The sequence below is a fragment of the Coturnix japonica genome, chromosome 15 (genome assembly GCF_054131305.1).
Source record: "Coturnix japonica strain WE chromosome 15, WE-NBRP24, whole genome shotgun sequence".
Lineage (NCBI taxonomy): Eukaryota > Metazoa > Chordata > Aves > Galliformes > Phasianidae > Coturnix > Coturnix japonica.
The window spans coordinates 12,446,167-12,465,935 of NC_140677.1; the positions used below are offsets into that span (position 1 = coordinate 12,446,167).

Genomic DNA, 19,769 nt, shown 5'->3' on the forward strand with positions numbered 1-19,769 from the left:
TAAAGTGACCACTCCCATGTACTGCCCTATTTTAAGCAGAGTACAATTAAATATTCCAAGCAATCTAAGAACAGTTTTCAAGCCAAGAGAGAGCTCTGCGTTGTGAGACAAATTCCCATGCTGCGCTTTAACTGATAAGATGACCACATTGAGATGTGAGCCAACCAACTACCGCTGAAGTTGGACTGATGCAAAAATACCTATCTGGCAGTAGGAATATTGTTCCACTGGACCATGATTAAGTCTTCTGCAAGGACCACAAGGGAAGTATGGACTGATGAAACATTTTGGTTTTACCTACAAATGTGATTTTAGTGCATACACTTTTTTTTCTTTTCTTTTGCATATGGAAGTCAATATTTAGGTACTTTTACCCTGTAGCTTTCAACAAACTTTGTTTTTAAAGACATTAGAAAATGGAAAGATCTACAATAGAGCAGATAAAACGCATGCAAGTGATGTTCAGCCACTAGTTGTAAAGGGATAACAATCAAAACAGCACACTGAATTATTCATGCTGCTCTGCAAGAGAGCAGCTGTTGTTTCTACTCAGGTTTATCGATGTTTCTTTGAAGTGGAGGAAGAAAAGAGCTACATGCTACTGTGTTTGATTGCATGTTATTCTATTCAAAAGATTTCACATGACATTTGTAAACGTGTTTTTCTTATTCAGACATTTTCTCTGCAAAATTTAATTTCTGATTCCTTTGTTGCTTAATTTGTTGTGTGGGAAAGATGAGATGCATCAGTCCAATGGTTAGTTATCAAACCAGTGACACACAGTGCTCTGAGCAACATAATTACATAATAAAACCAATCATGGCTTTAAATAGGCTTTCTTCTAAATATACAAGATGCCTTGAAATTAACACAACAATTCTGTGCAGCTGTGCTTTATGAGGCACAACAGCACCTGCAATTCTTTCAAGATGTCACGAAGCACAAAGCACTTAGCACTAATACACTGCCTGCTAGATTACATCTCAAGAGACGATTAATGATGCCTCTGTCTGTGGCAGCAGCGCTGAGATGACACGTATGCTTTTAAATGCTGAACTACTACCAAATAGTTTTAAGATCTATTTTATACATCTATATCATTCACAAAACAATCACAACATTTTAGAACTTCATTTCACAGTAAGAAGATTTTGTATGATAAAAGAGCCCCAAGTCAGAACTTTCAGAAAAGCACATTAATGTTCATAAGTGTTGGAACAACCAAAAAAGGTTTTCCCTATATGTGAACCAAGTGCAAATCTGCCTTGAAGTATGAAGCAGCCTACACATAAAGAAGTTTAAGCTTACATTAAGATAAGTAAATGCAACAGGGTGAATAAGAATCATTATCACCACTGTATTGTCATATAATAGACAGTGCTCCATAGTTGAGGCATTTTACAATGATATCAGGAAATGGAAGTGATACTTATAAGCCCTGCTTCATAGATTACAGAAAAATAATGGATAGTTACATATATTGCTATATAAACTCACTGGATCTGAAATAAAGTACAAACATGAATTCTTAATTCTTATGCCTTAAGAATTTCACAGTGCTGGAAGCACATGACTATGAAACTCTCCATAAAACCATTTCAGAAAACGAACATGTTTTTACTATCTGCTTCTTTTACAGTGAAGAAAACAACAAACAAAACCCCAACACCACAGCTGAACTGATACAACATAAGAATAAGCTGAAGCTAATATGAACAGAATAAAAATCCCAAACTCCTTAAGTAAGAAAGCATGCAGAATAGCTGAATAGACCTACGCTATAGCAGTGAACATAAGAGACATAGTAGCCCAGTCTTGATTCCCCAGTGTTACTCATCTCCATCGAGTCCATCCTCCAGAGCTGAGGCTGAGCTCTGCTCTACAACCACACAAAAGCTCTGGGCTTTTGTTCAAACCCAGACTCCCTTCTAGCTAAGCCCTGCTGTGAGTGCGACAACAACACAGGAGACAATTAAATTGAACTTGAGCAAAACTTGTTAACCCCTCAGCTGATGCTTCCTAGAGGGCTTTTTTCTCCCAAGCTAATTGTTGATATTAGTTTAGAAAAGAAATAATCATGAGAAAAATCATAATTCGATAACCTGAAGCACATTCCCCAAATCAAGTTCTGCTCGGTGTTTTGTTTATTTGTGATATGAAGAGAAATATCCATCAACTTTTATTTGTACCTGCTACTGAAGAGGGTTATATGTAAATAAATGTAAAATCTAGATAAAAATACTACATAGTTTAGGCTAAAGTTAATTCATCATTTGTTCTGCACAGTAGATGGAAGTAATTAAAGCTGTTCATGCTTCACTTAACATTTATCTTTACTGGCAACGTGACTATTGTTTTTGCTCGATACACATTTCCGACACAGAAAGTCATCTCTTTAACTACTGCTACAGAACAAAGACCAGAGCTAAGTTATATTCTTTCTTAAAGCATAAATATCAGTCAACAGGACAAGAAAGGCACTGTGAGCAATGCAGCCCTAAGGAATTTTGTGACTCATGCCCCTGGAGTGTACTAATGCAACAAAAACTTTAGTAGATAGCTAACAGGATTATCATTTCAAAACTAGATGCTTTTCTTCTCTTCATAAGGCCCAGTAACAGGAATAAAGTCTTAATCCACTAAAAAACAATGCAGTGTATGATGTCTGGAATTATTTGAGGACCCATTTTTCTGTTTCAAAGTTTATAACACAAAGGGTATACCCAGATAGAATCTTTCAAAATATAACCTCCAGACCACTTATACTCAATGAACAGCTTGCTGCAGGCTTCCTGAGAGAGGGAAGGTCAAAGAGCACTGTCTACAGTCCTGGCTTCCAACTGATAGCTTGTTTTAAGAGACAGGCAGAAGTACATAGCATTAATATAGCATGCTGATATTACTTCTATAGAAAGTTAAGTTCCAAACACTGAAACTGCTGATAGGAAGCAATTTCGCCAGTAATGAATAGAAAAAAGAAAAAAAAAAAAAAAAAAAGAACACTGAGAATTAGGAAGCAAAACAATGCCATATAAAAATTTCTTTATGATGAGATAACACCTGTCAGGATGTTCTCTGAGAACTGGCTTAAAATGTGGAAGGAAATTAAAGAAAAGTAAAACAAATAAAGGAAATGGTATATCTTAGAACTTCATTTATCTGATTTTTACACCGACTGTATTGGTTGAAGAATCTTATTTGCTACCATCTGAGTAATCCACAGAGAGTAACGTACCGCACTTACCTTGTTACTGATAGAAAAGCAGGATTATGTTTTACTTTTCTGATGAACAAAGAGTCCGAGCTAAACAAAATCCTTGTAGCACTGCACAACCATCAACATTCATCTACCTGGTATGTCAAGTTCACAAAATGGTTAGTTAAAATGTAAAAACAAAATCACCTGCAGAGCAATCGTGGTATTCTTCGCAGGATATTTCCCCACCAGTCCTTGTTCTTTGCGTTTCTTGAATTTCCTAAAGTAGTCCTGTATCAGGAAGGTGGCATAGAACTTCCCCACGGTTACCTCATCATCTAAATGAACAGACCAGACAGATCTCTCCCAAGTCAGCACATTTGGCAATAGCCTGTACACTCAAATCTGATTTGGGGGAAGAAATGTGATGGGTGCAATAGGCACTACACTTTCACCTTATAATAAATGGGACCTCTAGCTAGCTTAAAGCAATGTTTTAGCAAGCAGGTTATGCTCAGTCAGTTAAGTGGACTCATCCTCAATAAAGAAGAAAATACAACACTTTACCAAGTCTCACGTACCTGTGGGTAAGCTCAAGCAAGTTTCTAACAAAACCATCAGCATGTTTGTACGTGCACAGAAACTGAAATATTGGCTTTCATTAGTTGAAATAAATGAATTAAACTAAGAGTTACTGTGACTTACAGAGGAGTTTATCTAAAAAGTTCTGCTCACAGTATCTCACTTTTTATTCCTGCTGCTACAGATTTTCTTGATTAGTGCATTAACATAGTATATTTGTAATTAGATAAGGACTTTGACAACCTTATAGGTTGATTTGCTAAGTACTTTCTTAACATCTTCCACTTTGAATTGGCTGTGTATCCCAGATACTCAAGTTGGGCTGTATCTTTTGCTCTCTTGCTGTCACCCAAGACAGGTGACTCTAGACTGAAATCTCACAGTGTTTACAATTTCACACATTTTCTGTGAGGCTCTTGCTTAAGTAAAGACTTGGTCCTGAGTCACCTCCCAGCCAGGTGGTGATAAAAGTGAGTATGAAACACACGTGGTGCTTCCCCATATAATTGTATTGTACCACCTCTGAAATGCTGATAGATATGAAAATAATTCATGTCAATTAATTTTGTACACTTCAAAAGATACACAGACAGTAAGTGCAGTAAAAAACCACCATTTTTGAGAGTCCCTATTGTGAAAAGAATCCAAATTTCAAAGTTTTCACAGTTCAAAGACAGGTACCTTATGATACCAAAATCTCCTTGTCCATAGCATGTAAGCATGTTCCATTCAATCATTCAGCTGTTTAAGTTTGATCTCCTGACATGTAATATGCTTGCCAGAAAACTAGGAATAGTTTTCTATTCAAAAAACATTGCTTTTGTTCTCACACACTTCCCCAGAGTCATCTGGTACAAAGCTAGCTGTTTCTCTTCCTGCTGTGTTGCCTACCCTCTGTATTTTTGCAGTATGCCAAGACAGCTATTTGCAACTGGTTGGGTAGAGCTGTACAGAAAGGAAGATTGGTAGCCCCTGGCAGGGGCTCACATCCAGACAGTAAGTCCCTGCCATCCCAGTCACCCTTGTGATGGGCAGGTGCTTACAGACTTTGGGATCTGGGTTACGCTGTCATGACTTGTTTGGTTGCACACAGGAAATCTAAGGTGCTCGTATATATTTTAACATGTCTTTGATAGAAGAAAAATCTTATCATTACTTTTTTTTTTTTTTTTTAAGTTTTATCTCAATTGTTTTTTTCTCTCTAATGAAGATTTAGTACAGACCTGAGTGGTAACTTCATTTGCTCTATTCATCTTTCTTTCTTACCTATGAACACATCTTGTCAAGCAAGATATTCCCCTCTCAAGAGATACTTTTAATGTGACCATCATTTACTGTAACATCACAATTAGTGTTAGAATAAAACATTCTCCTTGTGTTTTAGCTTCATCAACAATCTCTCCCAATGTATCTCAGTAATAATAGCAAAACCTGCGATACTGTTAACTAATTTAAACATTATTAACTTTCTACTTTTCATGACCTGCTTTCAAGTCAATAAAAAGGATGGGGAAATCCAATCTGTGTGTAAAACTGTTAAAACTTATTTCTGTCTCTGTGACAAAATCTGCCTCCAAGTGAATCCTCAGCATTCAAAACAAGCACCTTCCACAGAGTTCACAGGATGTATTTCATTGTGATGTCTGATGTAGGCTATACGCATGTGAGAAACTACGACAAGCTTTAATTTCAGGAAAATTGCACCAGGGATGTATGATACCAAAGTTTTATTTCTTTAAATGCATCAGAGCAAAACAAATTCTAGTAATTGCCTTAAAATGTCTTGGCTGGAAGACCAGCCTGCCATGGGAAATGTCTTTGCATGTTAGTGTGTCTGTTCTGCCAAATACCGACATCTCTGTAAGGGCTGAGTGCCTCCAGTTCCCACTGGGAAGCACGGGCTCCACAGCTCACAAGAAAAGCTCCCCAGTGTCCCAATTCAGTCTCAGTAGTAGAAAAGCTTTTTTACTGACTCCCCAAATAGAATTTTTAATGTTTTGTATGAGCATTTGTTTTGATGCACATCTGTGATCTCTCTTGGCAGCTTCTCTGGAGCCTTGTGGTCTTTTGTATTCAGAAGAGATCTCTTATAAAGTATCTGATCTAAATTTGCCTTCCTTAGCTTAGCTGAATCAGTTCATTTCTGTAATGCATCCTTGCTCAAACTCCCCAGATGAGCCTTTCCCCATCCTTCGTATTTCTTTGTTTCAACTATTTGAACAGAACTCTTTGAGGAAGTGATATAGCAAATGGCTCATAGAAAGAACACGCACATAGAAGTGACAGACTTCATATAACAGACACTACCATGGGTTGCACTTAGAGCATGTCTCAAGACAGGCTATGATTACTGACTGTACCTGAGACAACCATACCTCCAAAGTCTCAGTATGCACAAATGAAGGGCCCTATTAATTGCTGTGGACACACACCAATTTTTTTTTATTAAGCAGATTAGTTGAATGCATTACCAGTTTCCTGAATCGTGCATGCCAAAGTCTGTATGTACCAACAAGATGCATGTTTACTTCACAGGCACAGTCAGTTGTATTGCAGACACGTGCACACAAGAACTAAAGCTTGGCCAAGGGGAGCCATCCTTGACACATAAAGCCAGATATGGACAGGGAGGGAGGCAGCTAAGCGTAACTGACCACAGTATTGACAGATCTATAGCTACAATTGGGGACAGCAAAAGGAATCATTTCAGTAGGAAGTTATTTAAGAGGGCAAAAAGTAGTAGGCAGGATTAAACGGTCTTGCAGGTGGAGACTGGGGAATTTAAAGAATAGAAAGCAGGTGAATCTTTAGTTGGTGGTATGCCTTTCTCTTACTCTGTAGTACCCTAGGAATAATGTTAACACATTTATACATTCAGGCTTTTGACTTTAATTCTATGTTCCTGCAGAGCAGCTTTAGTTTTCTTGAGAATCCGTTCCTAACTTTTAACAGTTTAATTACATTGTATTAATGAGTTATTCAGCCAGTACCAACACTTAGCTGGCTGCCCATTTCTGGCGCATCTATTTATAATTTAGCCAAAAAAAAAAAAAAAAAAAAAGAAAAAAGAAAAAAAGAAATATTGATTGTTTTCATTCTGCTCTGCAACTAATGGATCTGTTCTCCTTGTGTTCAGGAGGCATGATCACAAGCACTTGAAGGATCTAGCACTCAGTAATACCATGAACAGCCCAATATTTGTAAGTACATGTGATTCTAGTACAGCGAACTTGGACGCTTTGTTGATTAATATTGAAAACCTGTCTCTTGGCAGACTGTTTTTTATCAGCTGTCACTGGTATTAATGTCATATACAATTTGATACTGAATATTAAGCTTTGATAGAAACTTTTTTTTCCCTATACTTAGCTATTTTACACTCCTATGGCACATGAATGTAAAATAGCTGCATTCCTCTTCTTATTTTTATTTCTTTTTCAATTATTGTGTAAGTCTTAATGAGGCCTGCAGAGAAATGAAGTCAAAATGAAATTGAAAACTGGTGAATCTTAAGGACTTTGATGGTTGGACTGGATGTTCATAGCAGCCTTTTCCAACCTGAATGATTCTATGACTTCCCAAAATGTCCTTGTTTATGCTGTTGAAGCCATACGGGTTTTTATCATGCAGATTGTGACCTAGATTTTCTTCTAGCTACACTGAAGAGCTAAATTTGTGGAAGAAATATTAGCAACGAATTTTAGTATAGCTGAAAGTAAATATACAGCTTATATTCAGCAATGAGATGAAACTGAAGTTAACAGTGAGTTGCTGTGTGAGATTAGTTCTAGGATTATGATCTTTAAAGATTCTTTGTCAGATTGGTTTAAGGCAGGCACAGCTCGCTATTCTGAAGCATGCATCTCTATTTCAATAAAAAATGTAGGGGAATAAAGTTGGCAAGAGGCAACACCAATTCCATGCCACCACCCTAAAACAGAATTGCTTCAGAATATTCGGAAAGACTCATAGTTGAAAGGAACAGAGGCTGCAGAAAAAGCTCAAGCACATAGTTACAACAGTAACAAAGCAATTCATCTATGCCATGCAAGCAACTAGGTGTAAAGCTGAAAACAACAGAGTAGAACACAAAAAAATTGTTTTAAATGTGCAGTATCAGTTCCCCTTTGGATCGTCAAATTTGCTAGATCTTTGTATTAATCCCGACTACCAGCTGGCAGCCACCACACCAGTAGCACGTGGCTCCCTGCAGCAACCAAGCTAATGCTGCTTCTGGGGTCATGCTGAACAGCGGGGCAGCCAGCATGCTCCTCCTCCCCTAGAGACTGAGAGTGTCACCTTCAGAAAGGGATCAGCCTCCACCACCATCGAGCCTGGATCTTGAGTCTGCTTCCAAACCTGAGTCTGATCAGTCTTGAAAGCTGCTGTAACACTATAAAAGTACAATAAACTACAAAAAATACCAGGTGATTACAGTGGATTGGAATATTGGATGTCTAGGTACATCTATCCTGGGTATGAATGGACAGTGCAACAGATCCTGCACCTTTAAAACTTGAAAAAGCAAGTATAATGTCACCTAAACCTATACTATAGCATATTGGTAAAAATGTATATATCAGAAAACTCTAAATATATATATTGGAATATATATATTTAAAAAGAAATATAACAAATATTTGATGTCATCTCACTGCACGTAGAAACAATATACGTGCCTTATACTTCTTGCAAACACATTGGTATGATAATTTAGGTATTTTTTACATGGGCCATATTTATACCTTAGTCATACTGGCATAAATCTGAAGCAGTTCCATTATATGTTGGCTGTGGAACTGCTCCAGTTTAAACTAATGCAACTGAGGTAGCTTAGCCTCTTGCTTTGTCAGTTTAACAGAAAAAATATGTTTAGTTTTGCAATTAACTTTTTTTTAGTTTCCTCCCAGAAGTGTTCAACATTTACAAGGATATCAGCTGAAATGCAGTGTACACTGTCAAGCTTAGTTAGTAAAAAATACATATTATTTTGCTGAATGCAATGAAATAAAACTAACTTTAGTTTATTTCACTGAATGACTTGAAATTAAGAATACATATTGGTCTAATAGGGTTTTGTTGGTTTGGTTTTCTTTGTCAAATAAGAAAACAAACATTAGGTATATTTTCCTCTTTCTTTTTGATCTAAGGAAGTTGTATTATTTAGTCCTACATTTATTATCTATTGTAACAGTATATAACATTATCTGTATTATTTTGCTGTTATTGTTTGTTGTCCTTTAATGACATTATCATTTCAAGCTTTACTAATTTTATTTCTTTAGTCCCTACCAATCTACAAAGGCCAAAGAATTAAAAGAGAAAAGCATATGGCAAAGTTTATCACACTGACCGCCAGCCGGAGGGACAACTTGGTCAAGTAATTTCATGCTAGTTTTCTTCCATATTTTCTTTATAACTGCTCTAAGTTCTTCATTTGCTTGCTCTAGGTTACCTGTGGCAACAAAATAGAGACATAGAGGATGACAATTATGTTTGAATGATCCTTTGGATATTAATTACTTGTATCCACATAAGGACTGATAAAGACTCTGAGAAAGACTGATAAAGAGACTTAAGAAGCCTTAATCAAGTTCAACAAAAGTAATAATTTCTAGTTTTTCCTCATTGCACTTTCTGACAAGTGCAATAAAAACTTGGCAGATAAGAACCTTACCTTCTGTTTTTATCTTTAGTGCAGTTCTAACCAAAGCAAACAAAGTAGCATTGAACATGACGGTTCCGTCACTGTTTAGTGGCATATTCATGGCTACTAACCTCTGTGAAGGAGAAAAGAAAACTTTGTTTGAAAAAAAGAAGAAAAAAAAAACTTGTGTAACTTTCACTTCTGAAAAGGGGACATGAATAATATCACTAAGAGATATAACATTGTGGAACTCTTCAAAAGCACTGAGGCTTCTATCCCAGCTATCTGTAACTAACACCACTATCACCTATTTCATATACATCACAATAAAAGACTAATGACAAATGTACAGACCAATTCCTTTTTATTATGGTGCTCTGTCAACAATTTTATGTTGGCAATAAATTCAAATGATTACCCTTAGAGAAACGATACTGATGTTGCTGGTTTAAGTCAAGCCTGCAGAAAACTGGGAAAACTAGAGACTGGAGATCTTGTGAAAAAACAGGATTACTGTGCAGATGCAAGAAGTATTTTGAAGAGTTGAACAAATGAATGTTTGAACAGTGAAAGAAACCTACAAAGGAAAAAGGGTAGAACCTACCTTGCAGGCCACTCGGTGAGGGCATAATTTGCCGAAACCAAGTGGTGGCTGAATACGTCTCAGTAATGTAACCACATCAAGATGCTTTATCCTTCCCCTAGAACCAACACATATCAGTTACCAAATACACATAAATTCTCAGTACATACAGTGCTCTGCTTTCAATATTTTTAACAGATAACTCCTACCAGATAGATGTTCTAACTTACTTTGCTTCAGGGTCATATTCTGACCATATCCTTTTGAACTCATCCAAATGATGAGGACCCAGAATGGACCAGTCACGCGTCAAATAGTCAAAGTTATCCATAATGACAGCCACAAATAAGTTTATTATCTAAAAAAGCAATTAAGAACACAGATCTACATTTAATTTTTTGGAAGTCTAAATATATTATACAAATAAAGTTTAAGGTAGACGGTGCAAAATTCAAGAAGTTAAATAAATTGATCTTATAAATACAGGATACAGGATATAGGGGCATGTATGAAAAACAAATCCTTGCAAAAATATTTTAGACATGGGACTCTACATCATTCTCTGACTTCACTGCTGTTTTATTTCAGAAGAAATTCAGAAACTTATTTCTTAAAACTTATTTCTGATAATAATCACCAGCTGAACTCACCAAAAATGCACAAAGCATATAAAAACTGATAAAATAAATGATGGCAAAATTGCTTCCACACGTGTATTCTTCCCCTGGATTATAATCAGATTCTGGATCACAGCGTTTACCAGGCAAACAGGCCAGCATGATTTCCTGCCAGGCTTCTCCAGTTGCACACCTTTATAAAGTTACAAAGAGAAACGAAGTATTAATTGATCAAAACGAACTGAAGACGTATTAATTTGTTAAGTTCCAATTAAATGCCTGGAGCTGTATGTGTAGAAATGTGAAAACGGATAGTAAAATCCTGAGAGTAGGAACTAATTAAAAATTATAGGATATGTTTCAAACATGAGAAGCTTAGACTTGACAGAGCACACTCATACACCAGAAAGGCTTGCATGTGAAAATTTTGCACCCCAAGCTGTGATTTAGAAGCACTCCCAACACAGGTTTACTTTGCTCTTAACCCTTCTAGTGATGAAGATTCCATAATCTCCCAGGGTTATGGGGGATTCTCTACTTCAGGCCTGTAGATCCTGGTTAGAACATAGTGGATGCTCAGCATCTGCTGAGCAGTATGTGCTGACAGAGAATAGTTCCTAACTTAGAAACACATTTAGAGCAAATCCACAAGAAGTTCTATTGACATTTTCCCTGGATTGTTGAAATGGGGTGCACCAAGAGAGAGTTCAGGTTTACTCACCTGAAGAGAAGCAGCACAGCTTGGGGGAATGTTTGAAAATTGTTGTTTCTGTTTATTTGATTGTTGTCTCTCATGGCCACTTTTCCAAACACCTACAGGAAAACAAGATTTTACTTTCATCTTTGTGGCCCATACTCTCAGAACCTGTGGTCCCCATAATTTAGACCAGCTTCAGTACATATGAAAAACACACATGCACTTTCTGTAAAGTCCTTAGATTTTTTCCTAACAATGTAGTTTTAGTAAATTTTTCACGTGTACAAGATAATTCTTAGTTTTAATTTGGCAACAAGAAATCGTTACCATACTAACATTCTCTCCTGTATTTTAGATGACTATGTACCTGCTCTGAACTGGCAGCTACAGTCCTTTACTGTGATTGAAACTTCATTACAATAGGTACTGTGCATACTTGTATTAAGAAGTGATTTCTGTCCTGAAAATCTCAAATCTAAATAGACAGATATAAAGATGGAAGTCAATGAATACAGTCTGAGCACCTTGTCCCAGCCAGAGAGGAAAATGAGCAGTTCTCCAAAATTAAGCTGTAATTCCTTCTTTCTCATTCTTTCATTCTTTCTCTCCAAAATAATTAATTGATATCCACTTGCAGTACAGTGGAATTTGTTATTTAATTAAAAGAGATTAATGTTACCATGCTCTGCATACAGGCAGGTCTCTTGGTTTAGAACCTTACAACTTTGGGATCAAAAGAAAATCTTTTTGATTGCAATGCCTTACTCCAGAAACAAATCTACAATAAATGCATTTTTTTCATTCATTCATGCATTGGAATAAGCTACACAGTAAATGAAAGAGGAAGGTCATCTCTCAGCAAAATAAGATACTATGAGCACACACTCAGATCTTCTGTCTTTTTGGACTGTCGAAATTACAGCCAACAAAAGATGTCTGCATTATTCTGAAAGCTCTGCCTAAGGAATAGCACCACTCTCAGGAGAATATTTCAGAAAGCACCTTGGCAAACAGGTCTCAGAATAGCCAACACCACGCTTCTGTTGAGAGCTGAAAACACCTAAAATTACCTGCATTCCAATGACAGCATAGATGAAAAATAGCATGGCTATCAGAAGGGCAACATAAGGCAGAGCCTAGAAAAGGGACAAGTGCATTGTATATTAATAATTTCACACCATAATTTCCATTTCAATTCACAAAAATAATTTCTCTGTACATTACAGGCTCTTGCGAGGTTTCTTCCTAGGCAAATGCTTGAAATGTTATCACCTCTTAATAATCTGTCATATGCAATGAACATGAGCTTTGTTATATTTTAAATTACTTCTGCCAGTAATCCAGGGGAAAGGCCCAACTTTAACAGATTTAAATTTTATTTACATTCCTGATTCTGCCAACACAAAACTACTTCATATCGAATGACATTAACTTCACATTCATCACAGTTTTCAAGGGCAAGGTTTCAAATATCTATTTACTACACTTATGAAATCAGCCCCTTATAAGACTAAATTCCTCTTTTCAAATCACCTAATAAAATGTGCAGAAGACCGGTGTGCTTTAAATCAAATAATAATTTAATTTCACAGCAATAAAGTATTTTTTAGGCATATCTAATGCTGTATATGGAATACTATAGAAATCTCATTGTGGCAGCTAATGTTTATGACAAAGAATGATCCTTGGACTCCCAGAAGGAAGCAGCAGGTGAAGTTTTTTGTAGTATTAATATGTAAAAGTATTTCTATGTGTAATCATTGATAGAATGGATTTCAAAAGAAATATTATTTATACTCCACAATGTGTCGCTTCATAAAAATTGGTATACAAAGAGGTGATAATTACAAAGCAAATTTAAAGAAACTTTGCTAACCTGAAATGACTTAATAAATGTCCACAATAAAGTCCTGATTCCTTCTCCTCTGCTAAGCAGCTTCACCAACCTCATCACACGGAAGAGACGGAAAAAAGTGATGGAGATTCTCGCGCTGTCTTCGGAGTTCTGAAGAGCATCATGAAGAAGTCAAACCAAATACAAACACAGACATGCAACACTTTCAGAAAAACAACATCAAATGCAGAGGTGGAAGAGGTAGGATTTGAAAATGTATCTTGAGGGCCTTTTCACCTTGATAAGAATGATATGAAAGGAAAAAAATTACATGCTAAAAACACAGGACCTGTAGAAATGCTTCACACATCACATGCATTTCCAAGTTTTCTGGTTTGTTAATAGGGATCATACTGGGTTTGATTGTAGTAGACTTCAATAATACATTGACAATGAATGCAAACCACTGCATACACCTTTGTAATAGGACAGTTATGAAAAATACAGAAAAAATTGGTGGAAAAAAAGAGACATGGTAAAAAGAATAAACTCAAGTAGAGGTAAAACCACTGGGGTCTGTTTACTAATCTTACCCCAGACTCATCAGTTGTGACTGTTTCAGTTGGCTTTGGCTTTAAGAAATTAAGAACATTAAATATTAAAATCAAGTAAGAGATCAAAAAAGCAGCTTCACCATAAACAGGACATTTTTCATTTCTATATGTAAACGTACATCTTTCAACTCTATATTCTCCCAGAACAGAACAATGATACCTTCAGCAAAACCTTCAATTTAGCATTTTACATTGGCTGACTCATACTAAAATCTGCTATTTTAAAACACATTTAAGAGAGTCAATATGAACTGAAAACAAAATTAAATACCTGATCTCATTTAAGCCAAACAAAATTAGCCCCCAGTTTCCACAGGTTGTGTAAAAATGTAGCAATAAGCCTTAAATACAACTCAGAAACAAAGCTTTGGGGTCAAATCAGGTTTTCAAGTTCTCTGCTGTTTACTTGACAGTTTTTTTGACAGTTAATTATTCCATCACTCGAATCTAACCATATTTAATGAATTGGGCTTTATATCAAATTGGGAGTTCCTTCAAAACAAAGTTCACAAGTTAATGAGCTACAGATAGGAGAGAGGCATGCCAGCTTCTTAATCAGAGCCAAAACTTCTCTTTTTCTAATTTTTATTAGTCTTTGGAGAAACTGTCCCAGTATACTAAATGGCCAGGCACTGAAGTACAGCAGCTAGAAAAGCTTTATGGGCCAGCTGTCTATGCTTGCTTGTGCGCTGATGTTCATTGCAGCTTCTTTCAGACTGAATGGAAAAGTCTTTAAAACTTCACAGCACTAGAATGAATGGATTCCTGGAGGTTAGATCCAAGTGATGGGACTTTCTTTCTTGCCCAAAAAGGGCATCTTTTTGAAGCGTTGTTTTTCAACAGATGTTACATACAGTGACAGTAACCACGATGCCTTCTATGTGCTGCTTCCAGCACTCTGCACATGCATCAGGCACACTCTCAATGCCACTGAGTTAAATCTTCAGTAAGCAGAGAATTTGTAAAATCAGTGATCATGTCTAAGCTTTGTAAACCTTTGTATAAACAGTGATAAAATGCTACCAATGAAAGAACTGTTGTATTAGAAATTCCCTGTGTACTTCTGCAAGTTGAAGCAAATCATCAAACTTGAAATTCATAAGTAATAATCACAAACATCATCAATGCCAAAATATCACATAATGCTCAAATAATCTCACAAAGTCTCCCTGTACCAATCACAAGCCTGTACTGGTGCACACTGACCCACATTGCTACTGATTTTTGTTGCAGAAATAATTTTTCCATCTGAAACCTTTAAAGAAAAAGGGTTTCATTACAACTTCTGCAGATGGGGCCTGATGTTTCATATTAACAGCTGGTGGCTGATTCATGCTGAGGAATACGGCCTTTATCAGCGATCAAATTAATTTGCATGCGGTATTTTGTGTTATCAAAAATTAAAGTGTTTCACAGCAAAAGAACAGATTAAGTTATAGCACCTTCAGAAGCTCACACTGAAAGAATGAAATAAAATGCTGGATTTTACATTTGGGTGCATTTTCTACCAGCTTTTAAAGGAGAATTGGGCTCCAAAAAAATTAGGAGAAGTATTAGCATAGCAATGTATGAGATATATAACAACATGGTAAGAACACTTTCATCCTGCAGAATCTATTTAGTTTCTTTAAAAACAAACAAACCACAACAACGACAAAAAGAACCAAAATACAAGAAACACTGAAGATCATTGTTAAAATCACTGGATTTTGTTTTGAAATAAATTCACAAAAGAAAGAATCAGTTAAAAATTATTGGCTTAGTGTTCTGGGTACTGACATTTCTAATTGAGAGCATTTAATTTCTTATCCCTCCTGGCATTTCCCTCTGATATTACAGTAGCTTGGCTTATTAATTAAAATTTCAATTAATTTAATAAAATGATAGTGCTGAAATAAAGCAGTACTTATATTTATTTATTAAGGAAATGTTCATCTAAGAGTTAACATTTGTGTATGTGTATTTAGCAACAGTTACACTAAGATTTTGGAAACTAAAATTAACACAAGTTGCAGTAACAGACACATTGACAACAAAGACTGTCTGCTTCCTACAGATAAGGAAAAGACATATACACAGTCCTATTTACAACTTCAGTTGTATTACTTGACATGTACACACATAAGTAGGTGGCACATTATTTTTATGTAGGAGAAGTATTCAAACTGAATGGAGAGAACAGAGACTAGGATAATTATTGGCTTTTCTGTCAGCCATGTGCCAGCTGCACTGAGACTACTCCAGCAAAGCATCTCATCTTCATGTGCTTTTAAGTCAATTCTTAAATACTTCAAATAGGCCATTATTCAGTCACATATATGCACATATATATGTGTATATATATACATGCACACATATATCTTAACTGAAGCTCAATGTAGCATTTTTCTTCTCCAGACAATCCCAGCCCTCAAAGAAGATTAACCAATGATCAACCAAAAGATGAAGATGTTTGCAGCCTGCTAAACATTTCAGGTTCATATTTACTGCAGCTTACTAAAAATTTGGCACATATGCTAAAGAGTAACCTATCTTTCTACTCCTCATATTGCAATTGAAGTTCCATATATCCACCCTAGTTTTGGAAAAGCTTCAGTGTCAAATCTGTGACTGATGTGAAACTGACTGCATCATGCACTGGTAGCAAACCATAGCTCCATGTATAAGAAAAAAAAAATAAGCAATGTGCAAAACAGTGAATATTAGTACACAATTTTGATCAAATGCCTCTCGTTACTTATTGTGCAAAAGTGTACCAGGGTATGCAAACAAAATTTACATGTATTAATGATGATGTAGTCATGACTGTGATTACTGCAGGAAACATCTAAATGACAAATATATATGCTGACATCAACAAACACAGGGAAACCATTCAAGATGCCAAAATATCTTTAGAAACATGTGCACGTGTATACATAAGATTCATTCAGATACTCATTACTAGGAGTCAAATTTGCTATTAAGTAACTTTCTTCATAGCCTTAGTGCTTTGTAAACTCCCTGTTGAACATGAATCAAATGCCCATGCACATCAGTTAGTAAAAATTTGGAATCAGTGTGACCCAAAGTAGATTAAAAAGTATGGATCATCCCCTATTAATGATATCAAGTTCATAGCTAACATCCATAGTTGGCAGAAGATATTATTCTCATGGCTGTCTAATATATATTCCATGGTTCAATATCCAAATTATCAGTATTAACATTTTTATGGACTCAACTTAGGAATTTACTTCTACTTCCAAATTAAACACTGCAACACAGTGTAGGTTACACATCACTTGATGCTAATTAAAGCAAACCCCTTAGGTTTAAAGAGATTTATTTAGAAAAATCTTAACAACATATCTACTCTACTAAAAAGTATAAATTACTTATTAGCAATTAGTAGCAAAGTGCAAGATCTGAAGTATGATATTGATGGATGAAGTGGGATTCAAACTGAGCTGCAGTGCTTTTGTTCAAACTTGGAATCTAGAACATCTTATGGGAAGAGGATATGAATTATGTAGGAGTGAGCACCAGCCATCCCAGCTCCACTAGCAGCCTAGCAAAAAAAGTGACCAACTGTCTGCAACTCAGTGCTATGCACTGCACAGTGCTAAAATGATAACAGGCTGGTTCCCTTCTGGCAAATGACAGAATGACCAATTCAAGTTTTGTGATAGACTTTTTGATCATATTGCTATTAACCACTGTCAACTGTTAACTGTAGAGGAAGCACTGAATGAGTCTCACGTGTTTACAAGGCTGAGCTCAAAATGAATAGATCCTGAGGCGATCAGGAAGAAGATAGCAGTGCTCTCCTGTCAAGCAAAGAACTTGAATTTTATTGGTGCATAACATTATTCCCAAATTGGTTGAACAAATGAATGGTAAATTAAACTCCTCATTCTTTTCGTGACATTTTGGCAGCACACGAATGGTAAAGGAAAATGGAATTTTAAAAATGTGAATTAAAATGTCTGTATCTACTATCGCATTTCAATGTGATCATGCCTCTATGTCATCCCGTACTGGTCATCCAAATGGTTTCTGAACTACCAAATGGGAACTGTGGATAATTTCATCACAGTCTGGCCAGGCTGAAACATGTCTGAATTCAAATAAAGAACTTCATAACTAATTCCAAATTTATTTCCATTTATCTCTCATGTTCTTAAGTATCTTCATCTCCAAGAGAGGAGTGGCCACTTTTTGTGTCTCATAACCACCACTCTGCTCTTTTTTCTTTTTTTTTTTCTAATTTAAAAGGAACCATTTTTATGACCACACAAGTGTCACATGAAACTTTCTGAAAACAACAGGTTACAAAAAAGCCAAAGTAATTACGCAGGTTTTAGTAGTGCTTTTAAATCTTGTATTGCTATGCAGTATATACACATTTACTTATATATACTTGCCTCTAAAAATTTCTAAAAATAAAATGAACATGAAAACCAATTAGGGTAAAAAAAATAACTGTTTAAACAAAGGGATATTAAATGACAGTCAAAAACAAAAATCACAGCAAATAGTGTGTAGCCAAAATGTCTGTTGCTCTGAGGTGGTTTGGTTTTGGAACTGGTCACTGATCCAGACCTTGAGGATGCTGAGTAGTTTTGTAAATTAAATGCATTGATTTTCCTGGGCACTGAGAATATTCAAAGCTCAGTAATTTCCTGGTTAGTATTTGAATGGGATTAGATCAGAAGAATCAGACTTTAGGCACCATATACTTAAAAAACAAATAAATAGGAAAAAAAAAAAAAAAGAAACAAAACCAAAGAGGAGACATTTTATTTCAAAAATTGAACACCAAAATCAAGGTCATATACAAAAGTTCTACCCACTCACTTGAAAAACCCAGGTCAGATATAAATATAATGAAATTGTTGGCCTTTGGAATTTGTCTAAATGTACACAGACAAAAGATTGGAACAAGATCAATTTGATTCCACCACATGACATAAGTATATATTCATACCTATAAGAATATTTAATCCATCTTGAGTCTTTCTATACTTTAGGTATTTACAGCTTTTCATCTCCTCATTTACACTGTTCAACTAAGAGGGCTGCACTCATGCAATTGCAACTGCAATGCAATCTATTTTTACACCAGTGCTAGCAGTTCGCAAGAGCAGACCATTCATTCAAACAAGGCTGAGCTCCCTCAAAGTACTGTCTATACTTGGAACTGTCACAAGTGCAATTCCATTTGTGCTTATAATATAATTGAAAACAAAGCCCTGTGAGCACCCTAGTGGAACTGTGGGTTTCCCAGGATCATTGTTAGCTAGAAAAAGAATGGGTGGAATGGTTCATTTCCAAAGAAAATACTGAGAAAACCATTTTAAAATGCTGAATTTGGATTATACAGATTTACCCAAAACCAATGAAGAAGGAAAAAATGAATAGAATAAAAACAATAAAAGTCATAAAAAACTTTAAAAACATCCCTGGACACTTTGCAGTATTCACTGTTTCATGTTGAAAATGGGAAATCAAGCCCAGAAATAAAATGAAATTGAAATACATTCATCAGCTGCACAAACAAAGCACAAAAAAATGAAAGACAAGAAACAGACAATACTTAGAACACAGACAGCCTGCTGTGCAGTACTGGGAGATGTCAAAGATAAGCCTTTTCTCTACTAAATATAGCATGAAAAACTAAGAAACTCAGTGCTAGTTCTTGCTTTGGCGTGTTCTGTAGCCATGTACACGATCTCTACTGAGAGCTCAGCGGCGATTAGTTATAAGTAATGCTGCCAAATTAACACTGTCCATGCAGCGCTAAATACAAGGCTAAGCACAGAGGCATCACCTCTAATTGCAAAAGCTATTTTTCAGTGGCTGCACAGTTAAGTACATTTGGCAGCTGTTAGGGAAAGCTACTCTAAATTAATAGTATTTTTACACCCCTCATGTTATGCTCCTGTCAGTACTACTGTGAATGGAGATAGAAGGCCGTATGCAATTAATTCAGTCCAAAGTCTAAATTCAAATGTCTC

The 19,769-nt window shown here is 35.9% G+C and overlaps 1 protein-coding gene across 24 annotated transcripts in view; it reads right to left on the reverse strand.

Annotated features, from left to right (window-relative positions):
- Positions 1–19,769, reverse strand: part of CACNA1D (calcium voltage-gated channel subunit alpha1 D) — a 167,501-nt gene that overhangs the window by 11,190 nt on the left and 136,542 nt on the right. For 15 of the 24 annotated variants that reach the window (XM_085516465.1, XM_015875165.3, XM_015875158.3 and 12 more), the window contains 10 exons: positions 13,750–13,788; positions 13,199–13,327; positions 12,393–12,458; positions 11,347–11,438; positions 10,659–10,818; positions 10,239–10,366; positions 10,030–10,126; positions 9,456–9,558; positions 9,132–9,233; positions 3,404–3,534 (listed from right to left, as the gene is read on the reverse strand). In XM_085516465.1, coding sequence (XP_085372591.1) covers positions 3,404–3,534; positions 9,132–9,233; positions 9,456–9,558; positions 10,030–10,126; positions 10,239–10,366; positions 10,659–10,818; positions 11,347–11,438; positions 12,393–12,458; positions 13,199–13,327; positions 13,750–13,788 — 1,047 coding nt within the window. The remainder of the gene's footprint in view (positions 1–3,403; positions 3,535–9,131; positions 9,234–9,455; positions 9,559–10,029; positions 10,127–10,238; positions 10,367–10,658; positions 10,819–11,346; positions 11,439–12,392; positions 12,459–13,198; positions 13,328–13,749; positions 13,789–19,769) is intronic. The other 9 variants (XM_015875173.3, XM_085516461.1, XM_085516467.1 and 6 more) reach the window with 1 other exon arrangement.